Genomic DNA, 12,097 nt, shown 5'->3' with positions numbered 1-12,097 from the left:
CGGTGGTGGAAGGGAAATGCTCTTCCCCTCTCGTCCCCGTTAGACTGAATCCTTCAAAGGTACACACGTGGTGGTCTTCGGTCGAGTTTACTAGACTAGAGTGCTTAAACAATCTGGGGGGGAAAAGGGGCGTCCCCTCCTTTTTGCATAATGTCTGTGCTCACGTGGGCGTGGTTACTGACGGTAAACTTTACATGAAAAATAATTATAATTTATAAGGCGAAAATCACATTTCATCTTCTCACAAATAGTTTCATATTCAATAATATAAGTTCCACAACATTTAGATCTGATAACTAGGACGTATACATTGTTAGAATTACCATTATTTGGTTACACCGTTCTTAATGATATCACAAAACAACAACTTATTTGACATGATTATTGTTTTGAGCCCCACCAACCATTTCCCACATTTCTGTCTGTCTGACTGTCTCTCTGTCTCTCTCTCTCCATGATAACATCTCAGTAGTGTTGTCATGTGTTCCTGTCTCTAACCTGATAGGTCATCTCTGATGGTCTACCGTCATGTCAGTGTTCCTGTCTCTAACCTGATAGTTCATCTCTGATGGTCTACCATCATGCCAGTGTTCCTGTCTCTAACCTGATAGTTCATCATCATGTCAGAGTGTTCCTGTCTCTAACCTGATAGTTCATCTCTGATGGTCTACCATCATGTCAGAGTGTTCCTGTCTCTAACCTGATAGTTCATCTCTGATGGTCTACCGTCATGTCAGAGTGTTCCTGTCTCTAACCTGATAGTTCATCTCTGGTGGTCTACCGTCATGTCAGAGTGTTCCTGTCTCTAACCTGATAGTTCATCTCTGATGGTCTACCGTCAAGTCAGAGTGTTCCTGTCTCTAACCTGATAGTTCATCTCTGATGGTCTACCGTCATGTCAGAGTGTTCCTGTCTCTAACCTGATAGTTCATCTCTGATGGTCTACCGTCATGTCAGTGTTCCTGTCTCTAACCTGATAGTTCATCTCTGCAAGCATTCCCCTGTTCTATACCAACCCCAACCAGCCAGTGGTGCTGTATCAACCCCAACCAGACAGTGGTGCTGTACCAACCCCAACCAGACAGTGGTGCTGTATCAACCCCAACCAGACAGTGATGCTGTACCAACCCCAACCAGACAGTGGTGCTGTATCAACCCCAACCAGACAGTGGTGCTGTACCAACCCCAACCAGACAGTGGTGCTGTATCAACCCCAACCAGACAGTGGTGCTGTACCAACCCCAACCAGACAGGGGTGCTGTACCAACCCCAACCAGACAGTGGTGCTGTACCAACCCCAACCAGACAGTGGTGCTGTACCCAACACAAAGACATTCCCCTGTTCTGTGTGGATCTATCTGAACTCTGCCTATGTCTGGACTGTTTACCAGGAAGCACACACACACACACACACACACACACACACACACACACACACACACACACACACACACACACACTGTAACGGTTTTGACTCAAGGTTATTATTTATAGGGGTGCCAGGTAGGTTGTGCCTACCAGCGAAAACATTGGTTTCTCCTTTTAGTTTGGGAGGGAATGAGTCCCATCTGGTTCGTCAAGTCTACACCACACACACACACACACACACACACACTGAACAGACATCCCTGAACACTGCCTAGTTCTGTACCGTTCACAGGGAAGCACACAGCAGCTCACTGATTCCCATAGCAACTGGAAAGGGTTCCTTCTAACATGCAGATGATGAATATCAAATACAGTGATTGGTCCGTTCAGCCCCAGTAGTACATCACATTAAGCTCTTCCTAGGTAGACAGTGATTGGTCAGGATGGATTCATTCAGCCCCAGTAGTACATCACATTAAGCCCTTCCTAGGTAGACAGTGATTGGTCAGGATGGATTCATTCAGCCCCAGTAGTACATCACATTAAGCTCTTCCTAGGTAGACAGTGATTGGTCAGGATGGATTCATTCAGCCCCAGGTAGCCAGTGATTGGTCGGGCTGGATTCATTCAGCCCCAGTAGTACATCACATTAAGCTCTTCCTAGGTAGACAGTGATTGGTCAGGATAGATTCATTCAGCCCCAGTAGTACATCACATTAAGCTCTTCCTAGGTAGACAGTGATTGGTCAGGATGGATTCATTCAGCCCCAGTAATACATCACATTAAGCCCTTCCTAGGTAGACAGTGATTGGTCAGGATGGATTCATTCAGCCCTAGTAGTACATCACATTAAGCTCTTCCTAGGTAGACAGTGATTGGTCAGGATGGATTCATTCAATAGGCCTCCCCTGTCCTCTCCCCTGTCCCCTCCTCTCTCCCCTGTCCCCTCTCCCATCCCCTGTCCCTCTTTCCTCTCCCCTGTCCTCTCCTCTGTCCCCTCCTCTCTCCCCTGTCCCCTCTCCCATCCCCTGTCCCTCTTTCCTCTCCCCTGTCCCCCTGTCCCCCTCTCCAATCCCCTGTCCCTCTTTCCACTCCCCTGCCCCCCTCTCCCATCCCTCGTCCCCCTCTCTCCCCTGTCCCCTCCTCTCTCCCCAGTCCTCCTCTCCCATCCCCTGTCCCTCTTTCCACTCCCCTGCCCCCCTCTCCCATCCCTCGCCCCCCTCTCCCATCCCCTGTCCCCTCCTCTCTCCCCTGTCCCCTCCTCTCTCCCCCTAAGCTGATGAAGATGACGATACAGGCTCTTTCTCAGTGACGTTCTGCGTTGCCGCGGGTGATTAGGAACGATGAGTCACTCTTAATTGTGTGACAGAGACCAGGTCATTTCACAGGACCACAGGTAGTTAACTACTGACGACAGCACTAGTCTGTGTGACTGTGTGTTTGACGGTGTGTGTGCGTGTGTGTGTGTGTGTGTGTGTGTGTGTGTGTGTGTGTGTGTGTGTGTGTGAGGCTACAGAGACCAGGTCATGTCACAGGACCACAGGTAGTTAACTACTGACGACAGCACGAGTGTGTGACTGTGTGTGTGTGAGGCTACAGAGACCAGGTCACATCACCAGACCACAGGACAGAACACGGGTAATTAGCTAATGTGATGGACGTCATGCTGCTGTCTTAACAATAGGCCTTCCTATTCCTCCCTGACCGCCAGACTGGATCAATAGGCCTTCCTATTCCTCCCTCACAGCCAGACTGGATCAATAGGCCTTCCTATTCCTCCCTCACAGCCAGACTGAATCAATAGGCCTTCCTATTCCTCCCTCACAGCCAGACTGGATCAATATGCCTTCCTATTCCCCCCTCTCAGCCAGACTGGATCAATAGGCCTTCCTATTCCTCCCTCACAGCCAGACTGGATCAATAGGCCTTCCTATTCTTCCCTCACAGCCAGACTGGATCAATAGGCCTTCCTATCCCTCCCTCACAGCCAGACTGGATCAATAGGCCTTCCTATTTCCCCCTCACAGCCAGACTGGATCAATAGGCCTTCCTATTCCTCCCTCACATCCAGACTGGATCAATAGGCCTTCCTATTCCTCCCTCACAGCCAGACTGGATCAATAGGCCTTCCTATTCCTCCCTCACAGCAGACTGGATCAATAGGCCTTCCTATTCCTCCCTCACAGCCAGACTGGATCAATAGGCCTTCCTATTCCTCCCTCACAGCCAGACTGGATCAATAGGCCTTCCTATTCCTCCCTCACAGCCAGACTGGATCAATAGGCCTTCCTATTCCCCCCTCACAGCCAGACTGGATCAATAGGCCTTCCTATTCCTCCCTCACATCCAGACTGGATCAATACGCCTTCCTATTCCTCCCTCACATCCAGACTGGATCAATAGGCCTTCCTATTCCCCCCTCACAGCCAGACTGGATCAATAGGCCTTTCTATTCCTCCCTCACATCCAGACTGGATCAATACGCCTTCCTATTCCACCCTCATATCCAGACTGGATCAATAGGCCTTCCTATTCCTCCCTCACAGCCAGACTGGATCAATAGGCCTTCCTATTCCTCCCTCTCAGCCAGACTGGATCGATAGGCCTTCCTATTCCTCCCTCACAGCCAGACTGGATCAATAGGCCTTCCTATTCCTCCCTCACATCCAGAGTGGATCAATACGCCTTCCTATTCCTCCCTCACAGCCAGACTGGATCAATAGGCCTTCCTATTCCTCCCTCACAGCCAGACTGGATCAATAGACTTTCCTATTCCTCCCTCACAGCCAGACTGGATCAATAGGCCTTCCTATTCCTCCCTCACAGCCAGACTGGATCAATAGGCCTTCCTATTCCTCCCTCGCATCCAGACTGGATCAATACACCTTCCTATTCCTCCCTCGCAGCCAGACTGAATCAATAGGCCTTCCTATTCCTCCCTCGCAGCCAGACTGGATCAATAGGCCTTCCTATTCCTCCCTCACAGTCAGACTGGATCAATAGGCCTTCCTATTCCTCCCTCAAATCCAGACTGGAACAATACGCCTTTCCTATTCCTCCCTCACAGCCAGACTGGATCAATACGCCTTCCTATTCCTCCCTCACAGCCAGACTGGATCAATAGGCCTTCCTATTCCTCCCTCACAGCCAGACTGGATCAATAGGCCTTCCTATTCCTCCCTCGCATCCAGACTGGATCAATAGGCCTTCCTATTCCTCCCTCACAGCCAGACTGGATCAATAGGCCTTCCTATTCCTCCCTCACAGCCAGACTGGATCAATAGACTTTCCTATTCCTCCCTCACAGCCAGACTGGATCAATAGGCCTTCCTATTCCTCCCTCAAATCCAGACTGGAACAATACGCCTTTCCTATTCCTCCCTCACAGCCAGACTGGATCAATACGCCTTCCTATTCCTCCCTCACAGCCAGACTGGATCAGTACGCCTTCCTATTCCTCCCTCACATCCAGACTGGATCAATAGGCCTTCCTATTCCTCCCTCACAGCCAGACTGGATCAATAGGCCTTCCTATTCCTCCCTGACCGCCAGACTGGATCAATATGCCTTCCTATTCCTCCCTCACATCCAGATTGGATCAATACGCCTTCCTATTTCTCCCTCACAGCCAGACTGGATCAATAGGCCTTCCTATTCCTCCCTCACAGCCAGACTGGATCAATAGGCCTTCCTATTCCTCCCTCACAGCCAGACTGGATCAATAGACTTTCCTATTCCTCCCTCACAGCCAGACTGGATCAATAGGCCTTCCTATTCCTCCCTCACAGCCAGACTGGATCAATAGGCCTTCCTATTCCTCCCTCACAGCCAGACTGGATCAATAGGCCTTCCTATTCCTCCCTCACATCCAGACTGAATCAATATGCCTTCCGATTCCTCCCTCAGAGCCAGACTGGATCAATAGGCCTTCCTATTCCTCCCTTACAGCCAGACTGGATCAATAGGCCTTCCTATTCTTCCCTCACAGCCAGACTGGATCAATAGGCCTTCCTATTCCTCCCTCACAGCCAGACTGGATCAATAGGCCTTCCTATTCCTCCCTCACAGCCAGACTGGATCAATAGGCCTTCCTATTCCTCCCTCACAGCCAGACTGGATCAATACGCCTTCCTAATCCTCCCTCACAGCCAGACTGGATCAATAGGCCTTCCTATTCCTCCCTCACAGCCAGACTGGATCAATAGGCCTTCCTATTCCTCCCTCACAGCCAGACTGGATCAATAGGCCTTCCTATTCCTCCTCCAGCGAAAGGTTACCAATCCCCATGGGTTACACCAACAGCAGCAAGGGGATAGGGGTGTTTCAGCCTCATATTCAGCAGCTCAGTCCACTCTCAAAAACCTGGAGTTTCACCCCAGGATGAGGGAGAGGAGGAAAGGACGAGGGAGGGAAGGAGAAGGAGCGAGGAGGAGGGAAAGGAGTGAAGATGGAGGGAGAGAAGAGGAAATTAGTGAGGAGGAAAGGAGGGGGCGAGGAAAGTAAGGTGGGAAAGGAGTGAAGATGGAGAGGAGGAAAGCAAGGAAGGAAGGAAGCAAGGAAGGAAGGAAGGAAGGAAGGAAGGAAGGAAGGAAGGAAGGAAGGAAGGAAGGAGGGGAGAGGATGGAGGGAGGGAAAGGAGAGGAGAGGAGGAAAGTTAAAGATGGAAGGAGGGAGGGGATCAGGGAGGGAAGGAGACACACATGGTTCAGTGGCGGCTGGTGAAATGGAGAGGCTCCTGGTTGTGCAACAAGAACACACTATTTGTGACAGATCCTTCATTGGTTTTTGTCAGATGAAGGGGAAATGCGCCCTATTCCCTATGTAGTGCACTACTATTGACCAAGGGGAAATGTGCCCTATTCCCTATGTAGTGCACTACTATTGACCAAGGGGAAATGCGCCCTATTCCCTATGTAGTGCACTACTATTGACCAAGGGGAAATGCGCCCTATTCCCTATGTAGTGCACTACTATTGACCAAGGGGAAATGTGCCCTATTCCCTATGTAGTGCACTACTATTGACCAAGGGGAAATGCGCCCTATTCCCTATGTAGTGCACTACTATTGACCAAGGGGAAATGTGCCCTATTCCCTATGTAGTGCACTACTATTGACCAAGGGGAAATGCGCCCTATTCCCTATGTAGTGCACTACTATTGACCAAGGGGAAATGCGCCCTATTCCCTATGTATTGCACTACTATTGACCAAGGGGAAATGCGCCCTATCCCCTATGTAGTGCACTACTATTGACCAAGGTCCACATGTAAAAGGATGCCATTTGGGATGCACATTATAACAACCCACAGCAGCAATTACCTTCTCTGCTCCAAGAGCTTCACTTCTCTATCCCTTATTCTCCGTTCTCTCCCTCTCTCTCCTCTCCCTTCTCCTCTCCCTTATTCTCTCCCTTATTCTCTCCCTCTCTCCTCTCCCTCTCTCTCCTCTCCCTTCTCCTCTCCCTTATTCTCTCCCTTATTCTCTCCCTCTCTCCTCTCCCTTCTCCTCTCCCTCTCTCTCCTCTCCCTTCTCCTCTCCCTTCTTTTTTCCCTCTCTCCCTTCTCCTCTCCCTTCTCCTCTCCCTCTCTCTCCTCTCCCTTCTCCTCTCCCTCTCTCTTCTCTCCCTTCTCCTCTCCCTTCTTCTCTCTCTTCCCCTTTCCCTTCGTCTCTGCCTCTCTCTCCTCTCCCTCTCTCTCCTCTCCCTTCTCTCCTCTCCTTTCTCCTCCCCCTTCTTCTCTCCTCTCCCTTCTTTCCTCTCCCTTCTCCCCCTCTTTCTCCTCTCCTCTCCCTTCTTCTCTCTTCTCCCTCACTCTCCTCTCCCTTCTTCTCTCCTCTCCCTCTTTCTCCTCTCCCTTCTCCTCTCCCTCTTTCTCCTCTCTCTCTTTCTCTCCTCTCCCTTCTCCTCTCCCTCTTTCTCCGCTCCCTTCTCCTCTCTCTCTCTTCTCTCTCTCTCTCCTCTCCCTTCTCCTCTCCCTTCTTTTCTCCCTCTCTCCTCTCCCTCTTTCTCCTCTCTCTCTTTCTCCTCTCCCTTCTTCTCTCCCTCTTTCTCCTCTCCCTTCTCTTCTCCCTCTTTCTCCTCTCCCTTCTTCTCTCCCCCTCTCTCCTCTCTCTTCTTCTCTCCCTCTCTCTCCTCTCTATTTTTCTCCCCCTATCTCTCCTCTCTCTCCTCTCCTTCTCTCTCCCTCTTTCCTCTCCCTCTCGCTCCTCTCCTTCTCTCTCCCTCTCTCCTCTCCCTCTCTCTTCTTTCCCTCCCTTTCCTCTTATCCATGCTATCCCTCCTCTCCCTCTCTCTCCCTTTCCTCTTCTCCACGCTATCCCTCCTCTCCCTCTTCCCTTCGCTCCCTCTCTCTCCTCTCCCTTCTCTCTCCTCTCCTTTCTTCTCTCCCTCTCTCCTCTCCCTTCTTCTCTCCCTTCTTCTCTCCTCTCCCTTCTTCTCTCCTCTCCCTTCTCTCCCTCTTTCTCCTCTCCCTCTTTCTCCTCTCCCTCTCTCCTCTCCCATCTTCTCTCCTCTCCCTCCTCTCCCTCTTTCTCCTCTCCGTTCTCCTCTCCTCTCCCTTCTCCTCTCCCTTCTTCTCTCCTCTCCCTCTCCCCCCCCTTTCCCTCTCCTTCTCCTCTCCCTCTTTCTCCTCTCCCTTCTCCTATCTCTATTTCTCCTCTCTCTCTTTCTCCTCTCCCTTCTCCTCTCCCTCTTTCTCCTCTCCCTCTTTCTCCTCTCACTTCTCTTCTCCCTCTTTCTCCTCTCCTCTCCCTCTTTCTCCTCTCCCTCTTTCTCCTCTCACTTCTCTTCTCCCTCTTTCTCCTCTCCTCTCCCCTCTTCTCTCCCTCTCTCTCCTCTCCCTTCTTCTCTCCCTCTCTCTCCTCTCTTTTTTTCTCCCCCTCTCTCTCCTCCTTCTTTTTCTCCCCCTCTCTCTCCTCCCTCTTTTTCTCCCCCTATCTCTCCTCTCCCTCTCTCTCCCCACTCCTTCTCTCTCCCTCTCTCCCCACTCCTTCTCTCTCCCTAAGGCCTGGTTACTGGGTCCACTAATATAATATGCTTTAGGGTGTATTGACTCACTCATCAGTATTGCCACTGAGATTCTGTGATATTTTGCCCTTAGTGCCTGAATCGTCTTAGTGCCTGAATCGTCTTAGTGCTTGAATCGTCTTAGTGCCTGAATCGTCTTAGTGTCTGAATGGTCTTAGTGCCTGAATCGTCTTAGTGCCTGAATCGTCTTAGTGTCTGAATCGTCTTAGTGTCTGAATCGTCTTAGTGCCTGAATCGTCTTAGTGCCTGAATCGTCTTAGTGCCTGAATCGTCTTAGTGCCTGAATCGTCTTAGTGCCTGAATCGTCTTAGTGCCTGAATCGTCTTAGTGCCTGAATCGTCTTAGTGCCTGAATCGTCTTAGTGCCTGAATCGTCTTAGTGCCTGAATCGTCTTAGTGTCTGAATCGTCTTAGTGCCTTAGTGCCTGAATCGTCTTAGTGTCTGAATCGTCTTAGTGCCTGAATCGTCTTAGTGCCTGAATCGTCTTAGTGCCTGAATCGTCTTAGTGCCTGAATCGTCTTAGTGCCTGAATCGTCTTAGTGCCTGAATCGTCTTAGTGCCTGAATCGTCTTAGTGCCTGAATCGTCTTAGTGTCTGAATCGTCTTAGTGCCTGAATCGTCTTAGTGCCTGAATCGTCTTAGTGCCTGAATCGTCTTAGTGCCTGAATCGTCTTAGTGCCTGAATCGTCTTAGTGCCTGAATCGAAGGTTTGAATATGCAGGTTTTGTCTGTTTTCTGTGATAATGATTTTTGACCAATGGGAACATTATTTTGTGTGATCACATTGGTGTGACTGTTCGTATCTGTCTCTCAACTGTCAATAACATGATAGATAAAACGTTCTCACACTCTCTTCCTCTTCCTCTTCCTCTCTCTCTTCCTCTTCCTCTCTCTTCTCTCGCTCTCAATTCAATTAATTCTCTCTCCTCCAGAGAGGTGGAAGGTGAGTTGGAGGTGGTGTGGGAGGCAGCGACCAGAGAGAACCAAAGAATTAGGGAGACCCTCCAGGACTCCAGCCCATCTCTCCCCTCCCTCAGCCCAGCCAGAGTGCACCATGGCAGGGGTCTGAGCGATGGACCCTCCCCCAGCTGGCTCTCCCACCCCCAGGATGAGGTGTTCTACCCCCGTCCGCACCCTGACAGCTCTGGCCCTCCTCCCTGCATCTCCTCCCCCCAGAGCGGCGGCCGGCCCGGCCTCCACCACAGCCCTATGTTCGAGTCTGACTCGGACCAGCACCAGAACCCCTCCTCAGATGAGAGCGAGAAGAACGGCATGGACTTCTATTCTTAGTGTCCTTTTTTGTATTGTAGCCTGGTCCCAGATCTGTTTTAATAGCCTGTTTTAGTAGCCTGGTCCCTGATCTGTTTTAGTAGCCTGGTCCCAGATCTGTTTTAGTAGCCTGGTCCCAGATCTGTTTTAGTAGCCTGGTCCCAGATCTGTTTTAGTAGCCTGGTCCCAGATCTGTTTTAATAGCCTGTTTTAGTAGCCTGGTCCCTGATCTGTTTTAGTAGCCTAGTAGCCTGGTCCCTGATCTGTTTTAGTCAGACTAGAACCACCCTGACACCAGGCTAGAACCCAGGTCTGTATTGGTCAGACTAGAACCACCCTGACACCAGGCTAGAAGACCAGGTCTGTATTGGTCAGACTAGAACCACCCTGACACCAGGCTAGAAGACCAGGTCTGTATTGGTCAGACTAGAACCACCCTGACACCAGGTCTGTTTTAGTCAGACTAGAACCACCCTGACACCAGGCTAGAAGACCAGGTCTGTTTTGGTCAGACTATAACCACCCTGACACCAGACTAGAAGACCAGGTCTGTTTTAGTCAGACTAGAACCTCCCTGACACCAGGTCTGTATTGGTCAGACTAGAACCACCTTGACACCAGGTCTGTATTGGTCAGACTAGAACCACCCTGACACCAGGTCTGTTTTAGTCAGACTAGAACCACCCTGACACCAGGCTAGAAGACCAGGTCTGTTTTGGTCAGACTAGAACCACCCTTACACCAGGCTAGAAGACCAGGTCTGTTTTAGTCAGACTAGAACCACCTTGACACCAGGTCTGTATTGGTCAGACTAGAACCACCCTGATACCAGGTCTGTGTTGGTCAGACTAGAACCACCCTGACACCAGGCTAGAAGACCAGGTCTGTTTTAGTCAGACTAGAACCACCCTGACACCAGGCTAGAAGACCAGGTCTGTATTGGTCAGACTAGAACCACCCTGACACCAGGTCTGTATTGGTCAGACTAGAACCACCCTGACACCAGGCTAGAAGACCAGGTCTGTATTGGTCAGACTAGAACCACCCTGACACCAGGCTAGAAGACCAGGTCTGTTTTGGTCAGACTAGAACCACCCTGACACCAGGCTAGAAGACCAGGTCTGTTTTGGTCAGACTAGAACCACCCTGACACCAGGCTAGAAGACCAGGTCTGTTTTGGTCAGACTAGAACCACCCTGACACCAGGCTAGAAGACCAGGTCTGTTTTGGTCAGACTAGAACCACCCTGACACCAGGCTAGAAGACCAGGTCTGTTTTGATCAGACTAGAACCACCCTGACACCAGGCTAGAAGACCAAGTCTGTTTTGGTCAGACTAGAACCACCCTGACACCAGGCTAGAAGACCAGGTCTGTTTTGGTCAGACTAGAACCACCCTGACACCAGGCTAGAAGACCAGGTCTGTTTTGGTCAGACTAGAACCACCCTGACACCAGGCTAGAAGACCAGGTCTGTTTTGGTCAGACTAGAACCACCCTGACACCAGGCTAGAAGACCAGGTCTGTTTTAGTTCAGACTAGAACCACCCTGACACCAGGCTAGAAGACCAGGTCTGTTTTGGTCAGACTAGAACCACCCTGACACCAGGCTAGAAGACCAGGTCTGTTTTGGTCAGACTAGAACCACCCTGACACCAGGCTAGAAGACCAGGTCTGTATTGGTCAGACTAGAACCACCCTGACACCAGGCTAGAAGACCAGGTCTGTTTTAGTCAGACTAGAACCACCCTGACACCAGGCTAGAAGACCAGGTCTGTTTTAGTCAGACTAGAACCACCCTGACACCAGGCTAGAAGACCAGGTCTGTTTTAGTCAGACTAGAACCACCCTGACACCAGGCTAGAAGACCAGGTCTGTATTGGTCAGTCAGACTAGAACCACCCTGACACCAGGCTAGAAGACCAGGTCTGTATTGGTCAGACTAGAACCACCCTGACACCAGGCTAGAAGACCAGGTCTGTATTGGTCAGACTGTTTTGTATTGGTCAGACTAGAACCACCCTGACACCAGGTCTGTTTTAGTCAGACTAGAACCACCCTGACACCAGGCTAGAAGACCAGGTCTGTTTTGGTCAGACTGTTCAAACATTTACCAAGGCATTAATTAACTTGATGTACACAGTTAAATATTAAGTAGCTCTATTTTGAATGTTGTATTGATCTTTGTGTTATTGATTAGATTTGATACGTATGACTGACTATGTGTCTCAATCAAACTGTTTTACTGTGCGTCTATTAGCCAATTTAGCTTTAAAAACATTCTATTGAAAGAACAATCAACTTCATTTGTGTTACAGTAATGATTGTATGTCACAATCTAGCTCTTTACAAATAAATGTGTTTTCTTCTGTTCACCACTGTCCTCTTGTTCATCCATTTAACCACAATTACCAGGGCTGTGTCCCAAATGACCCCC

The 12,097-nt window shown here is 50.1% G+C and overlaps 1 protein-coding gene across 1 annotated transcript in view; it reads left to right on the top strand.

Annotated features, from left to right (window-relative positions):
• The window catches only part of LOC139412462 (centrosomal protein 89), a 155,208-nt gene extending 145,308 nt beyond the window's left edge, over positions 1-9,900 (top strand). Inside the window, exon 21 of the mRNA XM_071159249.1 lies at positions 9,326-9,900. Within this exon, the coding sequence (XP_071015350.1) occupies positions 9,326-9,683 (358 nt within the window). The 3' untranslated portion in view covers positions 9,684-9,900. The remainder of the gene's footprint in view (positions 1-9,325) is intronic.
• Positions 9,901-12,097: the final 2,197 nt, after the last annotated feature.

Source organism: Oncorhynchus clarkii, chromosome 6 (genome assembly GCF_045791955.1).
Source record: "Oncorhynchus clarkii lewisi isolate Uvic-CL-2024 chromosome 6, UVic_Ocla_1.0, whole genome shotgun sequence".
In the NCBI taxonomy this organism is placed as follows: Eukaryota; Metazoa; Chordata; class Actinopteri; order Salmoniformes; family Salmonidae; genus Oncorhynchus; species Oncorhynchus clarkii.
This window is presented reverse-complemented; position numbering and strand designations above follow the sequence as displayed.